We start from the raw sequence: 25,668 nt of genomic DNA, 5'->3' as shown, positions 1-25,668 counted from the left end.
TAGGATGTACAATAAATATTGGACACTTTTGCTCATCAGGGCTGCATTTATTTGTTTAACAATATAGTAAAATGTTTGTTTTTATATGTGTTTCTATTTGAATGTATATCAAAAGCAGAATTTTTCAGCATCATTTCTCAAGTCTTTTGGTTTACATGATCCATCAGAAATCAGTGCAATATGCAGATTTAAACATATGTAAGGAGTACAATATGCAGATATAATGCTATATATAATGCTTAAATATAATGCTTAATATTTCTTGATACATTTCAATTCAAATGTATTTTGTTATTCACCAAGAGATGCATTAAACAGACCCAATTAGATTTATATTTGATCTGAAGTTAACTTATAAACTAATTCCAAGAGTTCACACTTAGCTGATGATTGATTATAAAGCTTGTTTGGCATGCTGTACCGGGGGAGAGCCCTGAGCTTAGAAGATCCTCGAGCCCGGGGCTCCCTCCCATTTGCAAGGCTAGATGGGAGTTTGAGCTCAGGTAGATTTCAAGAACTCCCCTGCTGTAGTAGATAATGAACAGATAGTGATTGCTCTTAAGAGAGAACTATATACTAGGTGCATGTCTATGGTGCGGATTTGGATAAGTCAGTTAACTTAAGTTGCATGTTTTTGGACGGTGGGAGGAACCCGGGGAACACGGAGGAAACCCATGTGAGCATAGGGAGAACGTGTAAACTCTGCACAGAATGTCAGCTGGCTTGGTAAGGACTACAACCGGTGACGTTCTTGTTGTAAGGCAACAGTTCTAACCACTGCGCCACCATGCCACCCATCTAGGAAAGGAGGAGGAGTAGGGGTGGTAGGGGAGATTCTTCAAAATGATCCAATCGGATGATTCCAAAGTCACTATAAATAACCCCAGTCTTAAATCCAAAACTATCTTCATCTGGAAGAAACCGCCCTTCCTTCCCTTCTCCTTTTCACCTAGATTTTGCGGCAGAGGCCCAGTGGTTAGCACTGTTGCCCCACTGTAAGAACACCACCGGCTCTGGTACTTACTGGACCGGTTGGAGTTTCTGTGTGGAGTTTGCATGTTCTCCCTGTATCCACATGGGTTTCCCCCTACCGTCCAAATATATGTGTCATATGTAAACAGACTAAGCCAAATGGGCACTATTGTCTGGCTCCCAGTATGAGTATTTTTTCTTCTCAAAGGAGTTGACCTTAGCCACTTGAGCTGGGGAGTTTTTGAGATCTACCTGAGCTCAATCTCCCCTCTCGCCCTGCAAACAGGAGGGAGCCCAGGGCTCGTGGATTCCTTGAGCTCAGAGGTTTCTCTTGGGACAGCATGCCAAACAAGCTTATTGTAAATGAACAGAAGTGTGAACTCTTGAAATATATGTTTATGCCATATAATAAAGAACAATAATAAAAAAAAAATAATCAAAATGTTTTTTCCAGCAATAAAAACTGTTCTCAGCATTCATAATAAAAAACGAATATTTTGTGAGCATTAAATCATCACAAGATTGATTTCTGAAGGATCGTGTGACACTGAAGCCTGGAAAGGTTATGAAAGCTTTGAATCATAGGAATACATTACATTTAAAAATATTCACTTAGACGACTATCTTTAAATTTAAAATAATATTTCACAATTTTCCTGATGTTATATGAAACAAATGCAGCCTTAGAGGACACAAGAGAATTTACAAACCTGACCTGCGGTCTATAAACTGAAAGAAATATTTAAAGTGATAGTTAACCTAAAAGATTATTTTAATTTAATTTAATTTAATTTAATTTAATTTAATTATGTCATCATTTTCACACCCTTTACTTGTTTCAACTCATTAAAAGTTTCTTTCTTCTGTTTCAGATGTACTGAAAACTTCCTCAAAACCTGTAACCATTGACTTCCTTTGTTTTTCCTACTATTGAAGTCAGCAGTTACAGGTTTTCAGCTTTATTCAAAATATCTCCTTTTGAGTTCAATAGAAGAAAGAAACTCATAAAGATTTATAACCACTTGAGGATGAGTAAATAATAAACAAATTGTCATTTTGGGGTGAACAGTCCCTTTAAATGGCTTTCATCTGTGAAAAACCCAGTCTGACCAGATGCACTTGTATAGTGAAGGGTTTAAGTTGAATGTACTTATGCATGCTGGAGGAATGATGGATGTGGACTCCTCTTACCTCCTCATGCAGTCCAAAGCGCGCACAAAGTAGTCTTTATTGAGCTGATGCTCGTCCCGCAGCAGACAGCACTGCTCCAGCGTCACCGACATTGACGTCCGGTCTTTGGCACTTTTACAGCTGGTGAAGCGGATACCATTCATCCGTCGACAGATCTGACAACACACACAGACAGACCATTGAGTACACTTTCTCTTTCTCAATATGGTGTTTAGAGTTTGAGCTCATGCCCTTGCATAAATGAATCATGCTTTTTTATGATTATATTGGGCTCACTGGGCGCATTGACTTCTATTTGTACAACTGCATTTACTACCCTGACGAAAATGAAATTTTTTTGTTAAAAGTAAAATTATAGTACTCATTTTTAATTTTTTTTTAAACTCAGGTTTATTCTGATTACGTACCTCTATATATATTTCTTGAGAGCGCCAAATATATCCCAGAAGGTACTTTTTTTTTGTAGTTTTTATTTTTACAAATCCACCAGAGGGCGCTGTGCATGCTTTTTAAGATTTTGAATTTCTCTCGTGAGTTCCATTCATGCCTGCAGTTCTCTTGTATATCCACCAGAGGCTGCTGTTGCTGACGGACTGAATGACTGACTGACCGACCAACCAATCCGACCAAACTTTTACTTTATTTATTTTAGTTTGTATGGCCTCCGTGATTTTTAATGAAGGCATTAAAAATCATGAATAAAAAATGATGAATTTATGTGTCAGAATTCAATCATTGTGGACAAATTGGCTTTTTACGTAAAAGTTTTATTAGTTTTTCTTTAACAGAAAACACTGTAAAAAATACTATATACTATTATAACATAATACAGCAACAAAAGTACTGTCAGTCTGTTATCAACATATTTTAAAAGTCATGTTAATTTAACTTAACATGTCAGTATTCATTTGTTATGCCAGTGCTTGAACTATGAAATTAATTTCACCTAAAAATTACCATTTCAAGAAAACAAATAGGGTTAAAATATATTAAACAAGTCTGTAAAATAAACTATTAAAAGTCCTGATAAGCACCAGTCTTTTGATAGTAAGTATTGTATTGTCGTCTTTCAGGTTGTATTTCAGCTTTAAAAGCTTTTGAAATAAATAAATAAAAAACAAAGCAGCTGCTCGTCATCGCGACAGCAATAAGATCCCATGCACGGCTAAACACTTTCACTCCAAAACGGTGGAATCGCAGGGCTGTTGCTGGGCGCTGCTGTTGCAATGGAACGTTCTATTGAGTGTCGCCACTTGGTGATTCTTTGCTCTTTGAGTCTGCTGACATATGCAGTAAGCCACTAAACAAACCAGTAACAGTGCACTGAAAAAATTATTCAAAGATGATTCATTGGATTTAAAAAAAATTTTTACCTTAAGTGGTTGTAAACAATTTATTTGGGCTGAATTTAAACAAACAAATTAAGTTGAACGTTATTAAACTTAATTTGAATGTTTAAATTCAACACAAATAAATTGTTTGCAACAGTTCTGCATGCAACGCTTTTTTCAGTGAGAAGAGCCGTCCATACAGAGGTAATCGGTCAGCTGGTAGCAGCAAAAGTAACAGCTTCATACCGCCCTGTAGCGTTCGTTTTAAAGACGAAATGCAGCCATATGTTCGTCTGGTTACACTGAAAAAAATTATTCAAAGATGATTCCTTGGGTTTACTGTTTTTTTTTTTTTTTTTACGTTAAGTGGTTGTAAATGATTTATTTGGGCTGAATTTAAACAAAAAAATTTAAGTTGAACATTATTAAATTAAATTTGTTTAAATTCAACACAAATAAATTGTTTGCAACAGTTCTGCATGCAACACTTTTTTCAGTGTACATAATTCACGATCTCCAGAAATGTATATAGGGCTACATTTTCTAAATGAGACTGCTTTGGAAAATAACCCATGTTTTTTTTAACAGTAAAATTGTAATAACTATGTTATTTGGCGCATTGACTTCTATTTGTATTACTACAGGTACTACGCTTAAGAAATTTAGCCATGTTTTTATTTAATAGTAAAATTGTAATAACCATGTTTTTGGTACATTGCCTTGCATTGACTTCCACTGGTATACCTGCAGTCTTGCAACACTAAGCACAATTTTACTGTAGTTACTGTAGTAAAACTGTGGTTATAAAAATGGAAGTCAATATACCAAAAACATGTTTACTACAATTTTCCTCTAAAAACATGGTCATTTTTGTGTGGATGTACTGGTATATTGAATATACACAGTAAAATATATCTGTACATTAACAACTGTCCTTATGTGATTCATGTTTTCCCCTAGTACATTTAGGCTAGTGCATTGCATTATGGGGGCTTGATCTTTCCTTCAACACCTTTTAATGTTAAAAAGTAAACAAAAGAAGTACTTTCATTGACATTTATCAGAAGTTTGAAGTAATATATTGTCTGGGTTGGTGTTTTATATTATGTTACAAAACCTGCCAGTCCATTTTCTCTTATTTTATATACTTAAGTCTTTATATATTATTACTTATGCAGTGTTTCATTCATTCATTCACTTTCTTTTTGGCTTAGTCCCTTTATTAATCTGGAGTCGCCACAGCGGAATGAATCGCCACCTTATCTAGCATATGTTTTTTTACAGAGCGGATGCCCTTCCAGCTGCAACCCATCACTGGGAAACATCCATACACACTCATTCACACACACACACTCGTACACTACAGACAATTTTGTTTTCCCAATTCCCCTATACCACATGTCTTTGGACTGCGGGGGAAACTGGAGCACCCGGAGGAAACGCACGCGAACGCAGGGACAACATGCAAACTCCACACAGAAACCCCAACTGAACCAGCCGAGGCTCGAACCAGCGACCTTCTTGCTGTGAGGTGAACGTGCTACTCACTCTTATGCAGTGTTTCAAATGACTTAAATTTACTAAAAGTACTAAAATGTCAGTAAGTCTCTTTGTTAAGCTGCAGAGTTTAATTTCCACATCAAAAGTCAACAGATCAGAGATCAACATCCCATAATGCAGTTCACAACCACAAATACATGAAAAGAAAAACAGTGAATCATGAAATATGGAAGCTATTCATTAGCGGATATTATTACACTGTACTGCACATACTGCCAAACAAAATACACAGTGAGTTTCCTCTCGGACCCGGGGTTTTTAAAAGAATGTGTGATTGTTATAATAATGTCTCTGATGTCCAATTCATTCATGGGAGGAAGTGTGTTTTCTGGTTTGTTCAGTCAGTTATAATACAAAGGGGAGACGTTTCCATTTAGTACTGGATTTAATAAAAGGAAAAAGGCCGGAAGTGAATGTTTGCTGATTCTTCAATATTTTTAGCTGAAATTGTTGTTATATAATGAAAGTCAGCAATGGCTGTCGGCACTTTGAGAGTCAAAAAAAAAAAAAACTATCAGTCTGCCAAAAACTGAGCATTTATTAATTAATAACATTCATTCAATCATTTTATTTCGGCTTAGTCCCTTTTTTATCAGAGGTGTCCACAGCGGAATGAACCACTAACTATTCCAGCATATGTTTTACGCAGTGAATGTCTTTGCAGCCGCAACCCAGTACTGGCAAACACCCATACACACTCATTCACACACACACACACACACACACACTCATACACTACAGACAATTTTATTTACCCAGTTCACCTAGAGCGGATGTGTTTGGGCTGAGGGGGAAACCGGAGCACCCGAAGGAAACCAACACCAACACGGGGAGAACAAGCAAACTCCACACAGAAATGCCAACTGGCCCAGCCGGGTCTCGAACCAGTGATGTTCTTGCTGTAAAGCAACAGTGCTAACCACTGAGCCATTGTGCTACCTCATTTTTTAAATATTCCATACAAATTTTGTCTCATTTAATAGATTTCCCTCATATTTGTATAAAAAGGAACTATTAGTAATATTATTGGTACTATTAATACTATTAGTAATATAGTATTTAGTGCCTAGAAAGTTGTCATGTAGGCTTACTATATCCCAAATGTTCTGAAGCCATTCTGTAGTTTAATGTGAAGCACAGATGAATATTCAAGTGCTTAAATTCAAGTGCCTGTCAATCATTCTCCATTCATTCACAATTCAAACTGCATGTCACGCTCATGACAACATATGAAACTCTCTCCAAGATTATTTGTTCCTGTAATCATAAGTAATCAGTGGAGAAATGCATTTTGTTTTGCACTAAATGGGTATATTTTGACCTGCAACATAAAGCTTCTCAATCATGTTGCGCTGTGTCTGTTATCAGCAGATCGCATTCGCAACACTGGAGGAGAGAGGATTATTACCTGCTCTTCACACACAAAGTAGGCCTACCTGAAACTTTAAATTAGAGAGGGTCAATAATATATTGAACAGATCCAAAAAACGCACTGATTTCTACCCTTTGTGTTGCTCGGTTTTAAAAGTGTTCGTATACTGGAGGGCTGCGCACTGTGTCTCACTGACGGGCTGTGCAGACGCGACATGCGCCACTCCATAAGATTATTCTCACAATAAGTTTCTGTTCTCTCATTCTTCCGAATGAATTTATTCTTCCCAGGAGAATACTTTAAGTGCAAATTAGTTGATTAAATTAATAAAAGTGAAACTGACGGGCACAGATGGATTGTCATTAACAGAAAATCATTTAGCCTAAAATAGACTACTCTGAAACTGTGAATATTCATTCACTCATTCATTCATTTTCTGCCGCTTTTCCGGGGCCGGGTCGCGGGGGCAGCAATCTTAGAAGAAAACCCCAGACTTCCCTCTTTCCAGACAGAGGGGAGTCTGGGGTTCTCTCCTAAGACTGCTGCCCCCGCAAACCGGCCCAGGAAAAGCGGCAGAAAATGAATGAATGAATGAATATTCACAGTTTTAGAGTAGTCTATTTATATATATATTGGACAGATCATAAACGCACTGATTACTAAGTCTTGGTCCTATTACTAATTACTGGTCCTAACCTTCGACCACCACCTGTTCCACAATGCACCCCTGCAGGTGGTGGGCCTGCGGGAGGATGGTCCCACGTCGCTCCTACGGGCTAAGTCCGGCCTGATTCCGTGGCTCCAGGGTGGGGCCCCGGCTGGGCCATACCAGGCGACGTCACAGTCTTTGATGTCACTAAACTCATAAGGGGTTTTTGAACCGTGCTTAGTCTGACCTGTCACCTAAGACATGTTTGCCTTGGGAGACCCTACCAGGGGCATTAACCCCTGACAACATAGCTCTTAGGATTACTCAGGCACTAAAACCCCTTCACCACGATAAGGTGGCGGTTCATGGAGGAGCTTTCAGAGTAGCCTGTGAATATTTTACTGTCATTTTATTAAATTAATAGTTTATTGAACAGACCTGTTTGTCAGTTTGTGCACTGAAGCATATAAGCAGACCTTGTTTTGAACTCCACCTCAAATATTCTTGTTTATTTTGTGGATAACTGACTAACAAAAATACACTGAAATAACCAACAATATATACCAAGCAAAATTCGCTTAAAAAAATAATTTGTCAGACAAAAAAATAATTGTTCAGACATGCTTTTAGTTTCTCTGTCTCACTCCCGATGAGTTTAGACGAGGGATTATTAAGTAAAACTGGCCTCAGACGGTTTAGTTTAGTCTAGCTATATGTAGGCTTAGCTAAAAGGCAGGTTATTTTACCAACTATTAGAGTCAATAGTGGTAGCCTATTGCAGATTTCAAAGAAAAATCTTTATATTAAAAAAAGGAAACATAAGCTGGACCATAGCAGATCATATCAATGTCATAACGAATGCTCCAATAATGCAGCCCATAGTTTATAGTAAGCATCATGTTTTAAGTGCCGTCTGTCATGTATAGTTCTATGGGGCTGTTATTTGTACTAAAGAATATATGTTATTTGAGTTTATCAACAGAACTACAGAAACTGTATTATGTTAAAAAGAAACACAAAAAAAAAACAAACAAAAAAATGGCACAGTATCGGGATTGCATTTGTATCGGTCGATACTCAGAATTTTGATATCGGTTCCAAAAAAATTGTATCGGTGCATTCATTCATTCATTTTCTTGTTGGCTTAGTCCCTTTATTAATCCGGGGTCGCCACAGCGGAATGAACCACCAACTTATCCAGCACATTTTTGCGCAGCGTATGCCCTTCTAGCCGCAAACCATCTCGGGGAAACATCCACACAGACACACACACTCATACGCTGCGGACAATTTAGCCTACCCAATTCACCTGTGCCGCATGTCTTTGGACTGTGGGAGAAACCGGAGCGCCCGGAGGAAACCCACGCGAACGCAGGGAGAACATGCAAACTCCACACAGAAACAGTAACTGAGCCTAGGTTCGAACCATCGACCTAGTGACCTTCTTGCTGTGAGGCGACAACAATACCTACTGCGCCACCGCATCGCTGGCGTATCGGTGCATCCCTAATAGTAATTGAATTGAGCACCGTGATTATTATCCCCCAGCCGATTTGAGTTCAAGACCCCTGCTTTAATGCATGCAGAATAATAAGATGGATGTTCTGCTCAAACGTGAATGCCCAGAGGACAAACAAACGACTAAAAAGCGAACATTCTGAACTTTGATGACAATGTTAATTCATCACACTGATCCTGCAAGCATTTTGCAAATGCGAGGTTGTGAAAGATCTTGCACACACACACTTCCTGCACAGACTCCTCAAACTCTCACCGTTCCTGCAAGCCACAATATCTCCACGTTCTTCCTCTTCTTGGTCACTACATTCTGTCCGAGCGTTTCCAGCAGCTCCTTAATGTCCGTCTGCGTCTGAAAACTCGGCAGACCTTTTGAACAGAAGACAGAAGAGAGAAACACTTGACATGTCATGCATTTGCGGCTTAGGCCTTGTTTTGTCTCTGTATAGACGAGTACTAAAGATCAGATGGGAAAAAGTCTAGGGACATTTTTTCTGATAAACAGGGAGATGGATGGAAGACAAGATGTGACATGCTGAGATGCAGTTTGGCATTCGTCTGCTGGGATCATTCATCATCTGAAGCCGTCACGCTCTGCAGACGTGATTGACATATCAGAGAAACAAATTCCTGCACTCGAATCCTTGAAATATGAGGCGATATGCTCAGCATTAAACACTGAGAAGGAGACGCATGCGGACGTGTTGCATGAATAAAAAAGAGGGCTAAAGAACGAAATCCTGCAATTGTAGAAGTCGCATATGCATTTGTAATTTGGAGTCTGTATGTCTTTTAAAAATGTTTTTAAAAGTCCTGTGTAGGATTGCTTTACATGACACAGAATACACTACGACACAACTTGATTCTAGTTGATTTAATATTCATTTGGCATCAGAAGTGGCTTGGTCCCACTTTATATTAAGTGTCCCTAACTACTATGTACTTACATCAAAAAAATAAATACAATGTACTTACTGTGTTTATAATGTATTTGAGAACACTTGTGGTGCTCTTGAGTTGGGATAGGGGTTGGGTTATGGACAGGTTTGGTGGTGTGGGTAGGTTTCAGGGTGGGTTAAGGTGTAAGGGATGGTCAACAGTGTATTTACAAATGTAATTACAAAAGTTAATTACAGATGTAGTTACATACAGGTATTTAATCAAGCATAAGTACACAGTAAATACATGTCTTTACACAATAAGTACATTGTAACAAACTATTAATTACTATGTAAGAACATATTAGTTAAGGCCACTTAATATAAAGTGCGACCAGTGGCTTTTATAAAAGGTAAAGGCCTCTAGATTACACTTATTTTACCTAAATTAAATATGATCATGCCTTGATTTTTAATTATTTTATTAGGACAGTAAGGTCTGACCTTGTTTAGACAAAAGTCTTGTCACTTAACAGAAATAATGTCCAGTATAGAATATAAAGTCCTGCTGCAGTGGAAACAAATAATATTGTGTCTGACTCCATCATGAGCTTTGAGGACTGCATCCATACATCTCTGCACTGACTCAAATCACTGATTAATAAAGTCATCTGGAATAGCAAAGAAAGCGTTCCTGCAGGACTCACAGAGGTAATCAAGCTTCTTTGGATTCATCTTCAATGCCTCCATCTTACTTCAGACATGCTCAATAATGTTCATGTCTGGTGACTGGACTGGCCAATCTTGGAGCACTTTCACCTTTTTTGCTCTCAGGAGCTTTGACGTGGAGGCTAAAGTATTAGGAGGAGCGCTATCCTGCTGAAGAACTTGCCCTCTCCTGTGGTTTGTAATGTAATGGGCAGCACAAATGTCTTGATACCTCAGGCTGTTGATGTTGCCATCCACTCTGCAGATCTCTCACACGCCCCCATACTGAATGTAACCCCAAACCATGATTTTTCCTTCACCAAGCTTGACTGATTTTCTTGAGAATCTTGGGTACATGCGAGTTCCAGTATGTCTGCAGTATTTGTGGAAATTGGGATGCAGTTAAACAAATCTACCTTCTGCCACTTTTCCAAATGATCAACTAGAAGTCAAGTTATTATTTGTTACTCTTACAACTGGGATCCACATCTTTAAATGTCACTTTAAGCTGTATAGAAGTGTCTAGAAAAATATCTAGTCGAATATTATTTACTGTCATCATGGCAAAGATAAAATAAATCAGTTATTAGAGATGAGTTATTAAATCTATTATGTTTAGAAATGTGTTGAAAAAACCTTCTCTCCATTAAACAGAAATTAGGGAAAAAAGTAAAGGGGGAGGCTAATATTTCTGACTTCATCTGTATATATATATTGTTTGGATAGCAACAGTTAAAATGAATGAAATGTTATTTTCAACTGAACTAAAATAGTTATTTGAACAAATATTTAAATCCAGATTACTAGAGAAGTCTTGTTTTCAAAAAAAAAAAAAAACTAAAGGTTAAATAGATTCATGCTTCAAATGAGAAAAAAAGCCACTGTGCAAAAAATACTGGCAATTGTAACGAAAATTTTCACTTGTTTTATGCACGACTTCACTTTCAAGAGTTCACAGTTAGCTGATGATTAATTATAAAAGCTTGTTTGGCAGGCTGTCCCGGGAAAGAGCCCTGAGCTCATGAGATTCTCGAGCCCAGGGCTCCCTCCTGTTGCAAGGCGGGAGGGGAGTTTGAGCTCAGGTAGATCTCGAGAACTCCCCTGCTGTAGTAACCAATAAACAGTAAGTGACTGCTCTTGAAGATAACTACATACTAGAAGCATATCTATGGTGCCAATTTAGATTATTCAATTAACTTAATTGCATGTTTTTAGGCGGTGGGAGAAAACCGGGGAACCCGGGGGAAACCCACGTGAGCACGGGGAGAAGTGCAAACTCCACACAGAAATGTCTGCTGGTTTGGTAAAGCCTGGAACCAGAGACATTCTTGCTGTGAGGCAACAGTGCTACCCACTGGGCCACCGTGTCTCCCATCTAAGAAGGAGGAGTAGGGGTGGAAGGGGGGATTCTTTAAAACAAATATAGCAGTGGAATGAAACCCAGGGTATTTATAGTAGTTTAGGAGTCATCTGATTGGAGCGTAGTGAATTGGATAATGCGGATCCAGCTGCTAGCAATCATCAGCACGTGATCCTCTCGAAATTTGTTTATACATAAACTTGACTTAACTAAACCATTGACTTAAAAAAATAAACAAGCTCGTTTTGTTTCTCAAGTGTGCTTAATCCTGCTCCATTTCAAACCGGCTAAACTTATTTGTTATTTAACTATATATGGAAAAGTAAACATGCTTGTTGATTATGAAGAAATGTATTTTCTTTGAAGAATTGTTTTAAGTGTATGATATTCTGTAAGTAAATGTACTTTGACTTATATTTGTATTGGGAAAAAAATATACCTGCAATAGACAACACCAAGTTCAGCTCATTTCTCAATAAACCATTTCCGATGTTCCTCAGTTGCATGTCATTTTGGCTCAAAAAAGCACCTTCTTAACATGCTATAAATCACACAGAGTGCGGCACTTACATTCCGACGGCAGCGTGTTGCTCAGCGATTTATAGTAACCTTCTAGAATCTCAAAGTTTTTCTGGTTTATTCTCTCCTGTAAAGAAATGTCACCAAACCTGAGAGAAAACACAGAGAGAGAGAAAGTGTATGAGCTCAGACATTCACCACGGCTTATGGGATTGAGTTTCAAGTGTTTCACTGAGTATGTGTACACAGACACCAATACTTAATAAGATTAAGACAATACTCTGATTGCTAGTCCTTCATGTAAACAGCGATTTTTAATGACCTTAATCAGAGTTCATAATCATATTAACCAGATATGGGATTATGCCATGTGGAGTATTCCTATTTTAGATGCATCATTGAAGTGCAGGACAGACATGTAAAAACCTTAATCAGACTGCTACCGTTTTGTAGTACTTCTCACTACATTTTGCAACAGGACGGACACACGGCAGTTGTCAGGCGTTTGACAACCAACACATGAGAATGGCTTCGAGCAAAAGAGCATATTTTTGGTGCGAGCGAGAAACGATGACTATGCTGAGAATTCTGAAAGAAATTGACATGATGAAGTACCTCAGAGCTTGTCACAAAAGCACAGATGAGAAGTTAATGTCAGAAATGTCAGAAATTGTATTTGAGCACTGTAAAAAGTTAAATTACCTTGGGCCAAATTATCCCATAAAGTATACTTGACTTAAAACAGCCTTTTCAGTCATTCATTTATTTTCTTGTAGGCTTAGTCCCTTTATTAATCTGAGGTCGCCACAGTAGAATGAACTGCCAACTTATCCAGCAAGTTTTTACACAGCGGATGCCCTTCCAGCCACAACCCATCTCTGGGAAACATCCACACACACACACATTCACACACACTCATACATTACGGACAATTTAGCCTACCCAATTCGCCTGTACCACATGTCTTTGGACTGTGGGGGAAACCGGAGCACCCGGAGGAAACCCACACGAAAGCAGGGAGAACATGCAAACTGAACACACAGAAACCCCAACTGAGCCGAGGCTTGAACCAGTGACCCAGCGACCTTCTTGCTGTGAGGCTACAGCACTACCTACTGCGCCACTGCCTCACCCTTTTCAGTCAACTTAAAAAAATTTTGGCACAACTTCAACCACTAGAGCTTAATAAACTGAAAATTTCTTTGCAGCAGGTTGCTTTAAATATTTACGTTAACTCAACTTTTTATTTTTTATAATGTAAGAAACAAACTGCAGTTGAACTTAAACACCGAGATCCTCACTTTGGGAACCACTGCAACTCTCGCATGGTCGCCGCCGGTCAGTACCTGGATGGGAGACCACATGGGAAAGCTAGGTTGCTGCCGGAAGTGGTGTTAGTGAGGCCAGCAGGGGGTGCCCAACCTGCGGTCTGTGTGGGTCCTAATGCCCCAGTATAGTGACAGGGACGCTATACTGCTCAGTGAGCGCCGTCTTTCGGATGAGACGTTAAACCGAGATCCCGACTCTCTGTGGTCGTTAAAAAATCCTAGGATGTCCTTCGAAAAGAGTAGGGGTTTAACCCCGGCATCCTGGCCAAATCTGCCCACTGGCCTTTGTCTATCATGGTCTTCTAACCATCCCCATATTCCAATTGGCTTCATTGCTGTCTCCTCTCCACCAATCAGCTGGTGTGTGGTGTGCGGTCTGGCGCAAAATGGCTGCAGTCGCGTCATCCAGGTGGATGCTGCACACTGGTGGTGGATGAGGAGATCCCCCCCATTGTGTGTAAAGCGCTTTGAGTGCCCAGAAAAGTGCTATATAAATGTAAGGAATTATTATTATTATTATTATTATTATTATTATTATTAACCCACACAAACACTTTGGATTTATGAAATTATTTACGAATTATGAAAACAAAAACTTCAGCACTCTTACTTCTCTGAGCACAAACATGCTATTTTCTATAACTAGCACTTGTTGTGTGTATTGCCTCTTCTTGTTGAATCACTGAATGTCTCCTCACTTGTAAGTCGCTTTGGACAGAAGTGTCTGCTAATTCAGGGGTTCCCAAACTTTTCAGCCCGCAACCCCCAAAATAACAATGCCAGTGACTCGCGACCCACAATATCCTCTGAGGTATTTATGAATACAGTAATCTTGCATGCAATGGCGCACACACACCAATAGACCTAATTATTCATCTTTTAATTTTGTGAATGTATGTCAGTGCTGTAAATGGGCCAGAAAGTTTGACCTGGTGTTATAAAGTCAATCTGCTGCATCTGACACAGTTGTCTTTAATATAATGTAATTACCCCAGGGGGCGCAATCCAATAGAACTAGTAACTATAAGCTACTATAGTAACTATATAGTATATAGTAACTATAAACGAATATTTTTTCTTTTCAGTAGGTTATGGATAAAATATGGCAATTCTTAAAAATAAATAGATTTTTGGAAACCACCAGACAATTATAAACCCACCCACCCCCGGCCCCCCTCATTGTCCGGCGACCCCTTCGGGGTCCTGACCCCCACTTTGAGAACCTCTGTGCTAAAAGACTAAATGTAAATCACATATGATGCCATGACGAACACAAACTGTTAGCATTGCTTGAAACTAGCATCGAATGGTGACGTAATGACGTTAATTGAGCTATGTACTATAACATGTAAAGACCATCTGTACCTCTCAGCGATGGTCTGTTGTTCGTTGATGCCCACATTGAAGAGCACAGGGATGACGTGTAGCAGCTTGCCCTGGCGCAGCTCATCCGGCAGCGTCTGGAAGGCATCATGTGGCAGAGGCACCTCCACAGTGTAACGGTCTCTGCCATTAAAACAGGTCACATTTCCACACAGCATCAATACTATCACGCACAGGTTCACACAGTAGCTGCTTTTCTGTTGATACTCGTTTTAGACTGCATGCATATCAGCAATTAGGACTGTCCAAAAGGAAATCTGGCAGACGATCAATTGTCTATGAAATAATTGTGATTATGTGGTTAATTGTGTGTTGTGATGCTTTGGTGATTAATGTTGGATGCTTTCATGATTAAGTGTGCATTTTGTTGCTTTGATGAAAAACTGTTTGGTAGCTCTCCAGAAATGTATATAGGGGTACATAATCAGAATGAGCCTGGGATGACCAAAACACCTAATTAATCGTAATTAGGTGTTTTGGTCATCCCAGGCTCATTCTGATTATGTACCCCTATATACATTTCTGGAGAGCGCCCAATACATCCCAGGAGGATTTTTTTTTTGCAGTTTTTGTAAATCCACCAGAGGGCGCTGTGTATACTTTTTCATATCTCATATTTCTATAGTAAGTGCCATTCACGCCTGGTCCTGTAAATCCACCAGAGGCCGCTGTCAACTGGCTGAACGACCAATCGTCTGACGCACCCTCCTCCTTCCGTAAACCCAACCGTCAGTGTTTTCAAAAGCAATCCAGAAAGAGAAAAGCCCTTGCTGCAGCCTGATTTTTAGATTTTCAGATTTTACCACATTCTCACCCTGTTATTTACTTGTTTATTTTATCTTTTGCCCTTTGTTTTTGTCTTACCTGGGGGCTGTTCCATAAACCAAGTTTAGAGAAAAAGCCAGGCTTATTTTGGTAAGTTAGGTTTATTAATGGCGGATTCTGTGTCATAAATGAAATTTACGATAGTTACTCAGTTACTCTGGCAACTTATGCTGGGAAACTAGCAACACAGGCTGTTGAAATGATTGCGTCAGTGCCAGTAGGCTTGTGGGCATGATGGCACTTTACACATCCTCAGATTGAGTCCTGACTTGTAGACGTTTTTGGACTGTCTGCTTCCCTTTCTCTCTGTGCTTTCTGTCAAGTGATAAATGATAAAGACAAAATTACTGAGAGTTAACCTGCCGCAGACCAGGCTAGTTTCCAACCCAGGCGCCTTCTGAAAAAGTAGTCCCATGGACGTTTCTGGAGACAGCGAATTATGTAGCCGGAGGTACGCATGTCTGCATTTTTTTTTTAAATGAACGCTACAGGGGGGTATGACGCCATTCCTTTGACAGCTTTCCTGCTGCAACCAGTTTGATCTGTTAGCTCGTCATGTACGTCGGCGGACATGAGACGCAAAGAGGAGTTGACCACTATGACGATGGCTTCAAGTCCAAGGAAGAGCGGTTCCAGAAATCAGGTAAGACAAAAACAAAATCCAAAAAATAAAATAAACAAGTCAAAAACAGGGTGTGAATGTGGTCAAATCCGAAAACGTGGTAAAAATGAGACGAGGGCTTTTCTTTGTCTGGACGGCTTTTGTAAATCATCAGTAGGGTTTAGGGAATTGAGCGGGTGGGCTGGTAAATCGATAAAATTGGTTGGGTTTAGGAAAGGAGGAGGGTGGGTCAGTCGATTGGTCGGTCGGCCAGTCAGTCATTCAGACAGTCAGTCAGACAGACAGTCAGTCAACAGCTGCCTCTGGTGGGTTTACGTGAGAACAGCAGGCGTGAATGGAACTCGCGAGAGAAATTTGAGATTTGAAAAAGAGCACACAGTGGCCTCTCATAGATTCGCGAAAACAAATACTGCAAAAACTGCAAAAAAAAACATACCTCCAGGAACAAATTTCACGGTCTCCAGAAACGTCCATAGGACTACATTTTCTGAATGAGCCTGGGTTGGAAACTAGCCTGGTCTGGGGCAGGTTAACTCTCAGTAATTTTGTCTTTACTATTCATCACAGAAAAGACTTGACAGAAAGCACTGAGAGAGAGAAAGGGAAGCAGACAGTCCCAAAACGTCTACAAGTCAGGACACAATCTGAGGATGTGTAAAGTGCCATCATGCCCACAAGCCTACTAGCACTGACGCAATCATTTCAACACTCTCTGACACGGTTCATGACTGTAGGAGACCTGTTTAAGAACACACATATGCATTCAAACTCATTAACTATCTTTGTGTGTGTGTTTGTGTGTGTGCACCTGTTTATGTGGTTTATGAGGACACAAAATTGTATAATGACATGGGTGACCTAGTTGTACTCTATTAAGGAGGTTTACGAGGACATGTCTTGACATTCAGATGTCTTTCAGATTGAGAATTTGATGCTATGGGTGGGTGTAAGGTTGGGTTATGCTGTAAGAGATGGGCAACATTGTGATGACAATTGCAATTACAGAACTTAACTATAGATGCAATAACATGCAAATAATTAAATATATAAGTACAATGTATGTGAGTGAGTGCACCTGTTTATGTGGTTTATAAGGATACAAAATTGTATAATGACCTAGTTGTACTCTATTAAGGAGGTTTACGAGGACATGTCTTGACATTCAGATGTCCTCGTAATTTAAAATGCTTTAATTTAACAAGATTTTTTTGACATTCAGAATCTGCTGTGTTGGTTGGGTTAGGAGGTAGGGGTACTTATATAAGACCATATAAGGATAAAATACATGACGCCTATGGAGACTCCTTGTAAACTACACGTACGAGTACATGTGTGTGTGTGTGTGTCTCACCGTCTACCGCTGATGATGGGCGTCAGACTGGCTGAATCCTCAGAAAGCGCCTCTGTGATCCTGAACGTCACTCTGGTCAGATCTGAGATGCCCACCTCCATGTCCTCCAGCATGCCAATCTCTTCACCTGAGACACACACACATTGCTCTTACTACAGTATACACACAACATACAGTATGTTGACATGACATTTGAGTCCTCGCTCCCTCATCCTTCCCGAATCGTGACAAAAACAGGTTATTAAAAACAGATAAAATAACAGACCCCCCCAAACAACAGCTAAACAGATGTGTTTTCAGTCTTGACTTGAATGTCCCTAATGTTGGAGCACAACTGATCACTTCAAAAAGCTGATTCCAGCAGCTAGGGGTGTAGTAGCTGAAAGCCGATTCATATATTAGGTAATTATTTAAATGAACTGTTGTTATCATCTGTTCATACATACATAATCATTTTAAAGAGCCCATATTATACATGAAATAGGGTCATATCTTGGTTGTAAGGGTCTCCAACAACAGTCTAATATGCATGCAAGGTCAAAAAACACTTTCATGGTCTTATAATCTGCATTTATTTTTACCTAATTATCCCAGCGACTCCTGTATGAATCGTTCAGGGATTCATTTGTTCCCAAACCCCTCCTTAGCACGAAGCTAATCTGCGCTGATTGGACCAATGACAGCCCGTTGCGATTGGTCGACTGCCTTCAGTCAGAGAGTAAAATGCACAACAGCTAATCAGCAATATAAAAGTAATCACAGTTCATACACACTCGATAGTGTAGGCGTGGATTTTAGCTGCCAGTGGGTCAATGTAAATACAGACGATGGACTTGAAAATTTAGACGATTAACTATTTTATTGAGCAAAAACTCCAAAAACTGTCGAGGAGATATCCAAGCTTGTCTCACTCTGCTCTTTTCACAGACACAAACACACACACACACACACACACACACACACAATGCCATCGTTCGCGCACACAAACACAAAAACACACACAGAACTTCAGGCGACAACGCGCGCGCGCACACACACAAACACACACACATACCTCTGGACGACAGCGCACGCACACACACACTACCCTCTTCCACGGAGCTCCGTAAACAAAGCAGCACGCGTCGCGTGACTTTGCACGCGATAATAGAATATAGCCAGTTAACCTGATACAGTACACGCGGTTACAAGTAACAAATCACAACTAAATACATTTGCAAGCTAGAGTCAACGAGGCAACAACTTTAATCGCACGTACTTACACTTGAGAAATGGAGGAAGAAACCCATCCTGACGTCCATCAGTAAGTTACTCTTTACTGATCCTTCCTTTAACAAGCGCAGATGATGTATTCTTTGTAGCATGTAGTTTGCAGTAGTTTCCAGTAGTTTCCAACTGCTTGGTTATAATGCTGAGGTTTCAACTTTGGGTAGACCCTCGATAATATCCATCTGCAGTGTGACTTCAATCGACCGGCATGTTTGTGTGCGTGTGTTTGTGGGTGTGTGTGTGTGTGTGACTGGGTTTCTGCGTCAGAGGGCGGGGCCCTCAGAAATCTCCCGGGTTTGCGCGTGCACGTAAAATAACTTGGTTTCGTTCGTACGTCATGGCGAAACACCTAATGACTCGGTATCAAGGCGACTCGTTTGAAGCACTATGAGTCGACTCTTTTATAGATGAATCAACCGTTTTAAACACTGTATTCTTACAGATTTAAGCCTTAGCTGGATACTTCACTTCACTTAGAGCTGTGTTACACACTAGATGAAGGGGAATTTTCAAAAACCCATAATATGGGCTCTTTAAACATTTGTAATAATTATTCTAACATATCTTTTGTTTACATTGCACTAAAAGCCATTTTACAGCTTGAGATGTCTTCTACTGGGCTTCGCTCCGCTTGCGTGCGCATATTCGCAAAAAAGTCGCGATTGTGAATGGCCCGCTGCTATAGTTAATCCAGCGTGTGTGTGTATTAGTCTTGGTGTATAAGCTCGGAACTTTAAACTCGCCCACAGGTGGCATAAGTTTTAGTTACAACAGTTTCGTTCCATGCAACAAAAACGTGGCGTTGAGAAGCCTTTAATATTATTTAAGCATGATGAATTAAATAATAGTGAAATCAGCAAATTGTTGAGATATCAGTGAATTGTACAAATAGACTTTTCTACAAATACATCTAAATGTTTTCGGCTGCTCATGCCACTCGCTTATTGTCAGGTGACTCACACTCTGCACAGCCTTCAATTGCAGCTTGTGCTGTATTGAACAGATGCACGTCACTTCATAACTACAGCGACCGTTTTTCGACTGAACTAAATTTATTTTCTATGGTCACACCACCCTGTTTGAAGGGCCAGAACAAATTGCCAAATTAAAAGTTAAGCCTAAAAGCATCCCAGCCTAAATACCGACATGAACAGTATTTGAACAGGAATGGTGATTCTGGAACATGCTGTGCTCCAGCACAATAATGTCATTCCATCATCAGCTCTATGTTGATTGAATAATCTGCTTCTGTCACAATCACTTCCCCATGAGTCATTCTCACTTACACTCATACACACACACACACACACACACTTCATTACACAAAAACAACAGCCTCAGGTCTCCACACTGAGCCAAGTTCAGGCCGGGTTGCGTCTGACAGTAAGCTGATATTTGTGCCGCTGGTTCAGTGTTTGTTTTAGAGTCAAGTTGCTCTGGGAACATTAGTAAGAGTAATGATGCAACGCATTTCAAATGTGACACGACCAGATTCATCTTGTTCATATATAATGAAGCAATCAAACCCAAGCCAAGACTCCAGGGGCAAGTGAAAGGTTACAGCATGAACTGTAGTTTTGACAGTAAAATCAACCTGCAGCGAGTGTGAAAATACTAAAGTTCAGCTCTGATGGATCTGGTTTATAGCAGAAACTACTGAGCTGTTAAAGTGGTAAATAAAGTCACATTAACACTTGTGAATTAGTTTTTGGCTGATTATAATCCATTACAAACTAAAGGATTCAAGGTAAACCAATGGTAAATCTTCTGACAGCTACAGTATATTACCTTTTCAAATCTTCATTATCATTAGATCTATGATTGTTTATCATGCTTTTGTAAGCTCACAGTAAATACTGTAACAGTGGAATTAGCCGTTATGTAAGTGCATGATAAAAATAGACAGTAAGACATTAGACAAATATAGAGTATTTACAGTAGTTGAAGTCAGAATTATTAGCCCCCACTGTTTATTTTTCCTCCAATTTCTGTTTAATGGAGAAATATATATATATATTTTTTACATTTCTAATCATAATAGTTTTAATAACTCGTTTCTAATAACTTATATTTTCTTAGACATGGTCAAGAAGATCTGCTGCAGCTCAAACCGAGCATCAGAATGAGGAAGGAAGGGGATTTAAATGACTTTGAATGTAGCGTGGTTGTTGGTGCCATACGGGCTGGTCTGAGTTTTTCAGAAACTGCTGATCTCCTGGAGTCAATAATTTGGGGTCAGTTATTATAACTGTGTAGTTATGCCTTGAGTTGTGTGTTTTGTGTGGTAGTATTGTGTAGGGTTTCACACTGTTACATCTGTACATAGTTCTGTATTTTATGCTGTAATGAAAATCAATAATGATATTTAAATAATAACAAAAGTGTTATAATAGAAATAACCGTGATAAATTGGGTCTTTATAATCATCATATGATATTTCCATACCGCTAAATCTCTTTTATATACCGCTCCATTCAATCAAAGTCATGCCACTTTCAAGAGGAATTATTTGAAGAGTTCTTGTGATATTTTATTACTCTTTCCTACATTATAGCGAATAATCACCCTGCTGAAAAATCCAGCTTAAACCAGCCTAGGCTGGTTGGCTGGTTTTAGCTGATTAACCAGGCTGTCTTTAGAGGGATTTTAACCATTTCCAGGCTGGTTTCCAGCCATTTCCAGCCTGGTCTTAGCTGATCAGGCTGGAAAGTGACCAGCTAAACCATCTAAAACCAGCCTGACCAGCCTGGTTTAAGCTGGACATAGCTGGTTTCGGCTGGACTCCCAGCTTGGCTAGGCTGGTCAAGCTGGTTTTAGCTGGTCATCTCCCAGCCTGACCAGCTAAGTGGCCAAAACCCCTCTAAAACCAGGCTGGTCGACCAGCTAAAACCAGCCAACCAGCCTAGGCTGGTTTAAGCTGGATTTTTCAGTAGGGCAGTGGTGTGACAAATGTGAGATGTGTGAAGAATGTTTGGTCGTGTTAATAGCGTAGTGTGTGTTATGGAGAAACTCACTGTACGTGCTGAGGAGACTCTCAAACTGAGCCACCAGGCCGACTGCATGCAGCTGTCTGAGAAAACCTTTATCCTCTAAACCAGCGTACAACCGCATGACGAATCCACACGCCAGCGCCGTCAGCTGCAACACACACACACACACACACACGCTGTTACATAATGTTAAGACAATTCCTGAGGTCAGTCTGGATAATGTTTTAACAACTCGACGATCTTACAGTATAAAACAACATAAGAAAGACATAAAGTGACTGATCTAGATGGTTTCCATCTTTTATCCACATGCAGTTGATTAAAACACTTGATTAAAGATCAGCCAACTATCCTATTAAGTCACTTTATATAATGCAGACTGTTTCAAAAGAGCTACACAGCAATACACGAGTTTCAGCCAACACAGCTCATTGGATAATGTGCATCAGCCTGCATGTTTGTGAAACTGCAAACCAAAATGTCCTTTAACAGCAGTTTCTGGGTAAAATGAACACTAGGGGGCAGTATGACGACAACAATGTTTGTTCCTTTTCCAACTAATGATATTTGCGGGAACATAATCGACAAATAAAAGATTATTCTTTGTGCAGTTCTTTGTAAACACCACAAAAAAATCAGATTTTAATAATTTATAATCTCCATATGGACAACTTTGTTTGGATTTTGTCTTAAAGTTTGCCCGTAGCCCACTTTATACAGCGTTACAGTGCTCAACATATATGAGTACACCCCTCACAAATCTCTCATTTAAAATGATATTTTCTAAAGGAAGCTCTGCAATATTATATTTGTGCATATACATTAGATTAGTCAGTACTGAAGCCAAATCTGGAGCCAATTTAACTAAATAACTGATAACAGTCCAAAATGAGTACAGCCAAATTTATGTTATGGAAAAATATTAAATAAAAATGTAAAAGGAGCAAAATTTAGGAGAAACAAAAAATGTATCAATTTTTGTTGAAATGTAGTTGTTTGTAATATTTTGTCCAATATTTCGCATAAAGGCGACACAGTGGCGCAGTAGGTAGTGCTGTCGCCTCATAGCAAGAAGGTCGCTGGTTCGAGCCTTGGCGTTTCTTTGTGGAGTTTGCATGTTCTCCCTGTGTTCGTGTGGGTTTCCTCCGTGTGCTCCAGTTTCCCTCATAGTCCAAAGACATGCGGTACAGGTGAATTGGGTAGGCTAAATTGTCCATAGTGTATGAGTGTGTGTGTATGAGTGTGTGTGGACTGTATGGATGTTTCCCAGAGATGGGTTGCGGCTAGAAGGGCATCTGCTGCATAAAAATGTGCTGGATAAGTTGGCGGTTCATTCCGTTATGGCGACCCCAGATTAATAAAGGGACTAAGCCGAAATAGAAAATGAATGAATTTGGCATAAATTAAATGTACTATTTCTCTATTTCTAAAGATGTTCTGTGACTACAATATTACTTCAATAAATATATCCGTTTAATAAAACTGTTTTGTTCAAATGCACCAAAATATGACCTATATTCACTGAGAAATGGATAAAAATATTCATTAGCAAAATGGAGTGTGCTCATTTATGTTGAGCACTGTATATTTGAGCTGTAGAGTTTTTGATTTTGTTTCCGATTCCACAAAACAGGTAAAAGCAATGTAAAATCTATATTGCAGTAATGTAATTTTCCCTTACGTTTGCTTTTGACAGTACTATTGGTTGATTTTAGGTCAGTGGTTCACTAGCCAATCTTTACAACAAGCCTTCTCGTGAATGTGTGAAACATGCAACAAAATGTACCCTAATTAATGCATTTCTGATGCAGATATGTAGATAGCACCCTCTAGTGGATTTGCAATCTGAAATGTGCAATGAAAGGTACTAGACGCTGTTTTAAACTGTTTCACGTTTCTTACAAAAATGTATTCTGAGGGCTGTTTTCAGCTGTTACACATTTCAGATTCGCAAAAATGTAGACAGTGTCCTCTTGTGGATTTGTCATCTGAAATGTGCAACAAAACATACTTGACGCAACATATTTTACGTTTCTCACATAAATGTATCTCAAGGGTTGTTTTCAACTATAACTCATTTTAAACTTGCAAAAATGCAGAGAGCGCCCTCTAGTGGATTTGTCATCTGAAATGTGCAACAAAATGCACCATAAGCAACATATTTTGTCACTCACAGAAATGTGCTACGATTGCTATGTTCAGCTATTACGCATTTCAGATTCACAAAAATGCAGAGAGCACCCTGTAGTGGATTTTTCACCTGAAATGTGCAACCGAATGTACCTGAAACAACACATTTTACGCTTCTCATAAAAATGTATCCTGAGGGCTGTTTTCAGTTGTAACGCATTTCACATTTGCAAAAATGTAGACAGCGCCCTCTAGTGGATTTGTCATCTGAAATGTGCAACAAACATATCTGAAGCCATATATTTTATGTTTCTTACATAAATGTATCCTGAGGGCTGTTTTCAGCTATAACGCATTTCAGATTCACAAAAATGTAGACAGCGCCCTCTAGTGGATTTGTCATCTGAAATGTGCAAGGAAATGTACCTAAAGCAACATGTTTTACGTTTGTCACATAAATGTATCCAGAGGGCTGTTTTCAGTTATGAAGCAGCTCTACAGAGGAATAGTGCCATTATCAGCTCAATGTTGTTCAGTTTGGTTCAATGACAGCCAAGGTTGCAATCGATCCAGATATTACCTCTGCAAATGTCCACCAAATATAAAGTCGCCTCAAGGCAAACTTAAAGTTAGAAGGCTTCAGTTCAGTAAACTGCAGTGGGGTTTTCAGGGAGTCACAAAACAAGCTGCTGTTTTTTCTTAAGGACATGCACAGATGAATTGCTCACCATAAAACTAGCAATGTGAGCTAACAAAATCATTATGGCTAGTTTTGATTTCATGAGTACTTTAAATAACAGTTTCATGCAATGAACACCCTCAGTGTGAAAATCTTGTTTTTCTTCTGTGAGACTTACAGCTTGGCTGAAAACGGTGTCTCGTCTCTGCTGGAGCTGCAGACCCTGTGCCGTGCTGCACGCCGCCTCCTGGAGCAGCACAAAGATGACGGAGTGTCTGGCTCTCTCTGCCACATCCAGCACACACTCCTTCAGCGATTGCACCAGGACCCCAAGCTGATCCCGCCAGTCCACCACATCCATGGGGCGATCTGAGGAAAAAACATTCAATTTAAGTTTACTTGTATTAGGGCTGCACAATATATCGAGCGCCGGTTTCACCCACAGTCCAAACACATGCGCTATAGGTGAATTGGATAAGCTAAATTGTCCGTAGTGTATGAGTGTGTGTGAATCAGAGTGTGTATGGGTGTTTCCCAGTACTGAGTTGTATTTTTCAAGATAGTAGTATTCAGATTAAAGTGACAATTATAGACTTAACTAGGTTAATTAGGTTAATTAGGCAAGCCATTGTATAACAGTGGTTTGTTTTGTAGACAATCTGAACATAATATTTCTTAAGGGGGCTAAAAATATTGACCTTAAAATGGTTTTTAAAAAATTTAAAAACTGCTTTCATGCTAGCCAAAATAAAACAAATTAGACTTTCTCCACAAGAAAAAATACTATAGGAAATGATGTGAAAAATTTCTGAATCTGTTTAACATCATTTGGGAAATGTTAATGTTAAATGACTAATAATGGCGACTTCAACTGTATATGCTTGTAATTTGTTATAATTTATGCAGACGCACTTTATAGAAAGAGACTTAATCATCCCAATCATCCCATCCCGAGTGTATTTGTGTATTGCTTAAGATTTCATTCATGATGCCCTCGAAAAAATATCACTTCTGTACCTCCATTTCTCAGAAA

General features: G+C 39.4%; 1 protein-coding gene and 1 long non-coding RNA gene across 35 annotated transcripts in view; one reads left to right on the top strand and one right to left on the bottom strand.

The window, feature by feature from the left end:
• inpp4b (inositol polyphosphate-4-phosphatase type II B) overlaps positions 1–25,668 on the bottom strand; it is a 405,764-nt gene that overhangs the window by 14,248 nt on the left and 365,848 nt on the right. For 29 of the 34 annotated variants that reach the window (XM_087237863.1, XM_087237877.1, XM_087237876.1 and 26 more), the window contains 7 exons: positions 24,814–25,004; positions 21,851–21,974; positions 17,568–17,694; positions 14,752–14,892; positions 12,110–12,207; positions 8,850–8,962; positions 2,164–2,318 (listed from right to left, as the gene is read on the bottom strand). In XM_087237863.1, coding sequence (XP_087093989.1) covers positions 2,164–2,318; positions 8,850–8,962; positions 12,110–12,207; positions 14,752–14,892; positions 17,568–17,694; positions 21,851–21,974; positions 24,814–25,004 — 949 coding nt within the window. Of the gene's footprint in view, positions 1–2,163; positions 2,319–8,849; positions 8,963–12,109; positions 12,208–14,751; positions 15,438–15,765; positions 16,018–16,539; positions 17,695–21,850; positions 21,975–24,813; positions 25,005–25,668 lie in introns of all 34 variants that reach the window. The other 5 variants (XR_015477093.1, XR_015477090.1, XR_015477089.1 and 2 more) reach the window with 5 other exon arrangements.
• Positions 1–25,668, top strand: part of LOC147847018 (uncharacterized) — a 919,394-nt gene that overhangs the window by 661,450 nt on the left and 232,276 nt on the right. The window lies entirely within an intron of this gene.

Source organism: Danio rerio, chromosome 1 (genome assembly GCF_052040795.2).
Source record: "Danio rerio strain M-AB ecotype USA chromosome 1, GRCz13ab, whole genome shotgun sequence".
In the NCBI taxonomy this organism is placed as follows: domain Eukaryota; kingdom Metazoa; phylum Chordata; class Actinopteri; order Cypriniformes; family Danionidae; genus Danio; species Danio rerio.
The sequence above is the reverse complement of the archived record's forward strand: the minus strand, read 5'-3'. Positions and strand labels throughout refer to the sequence as shown.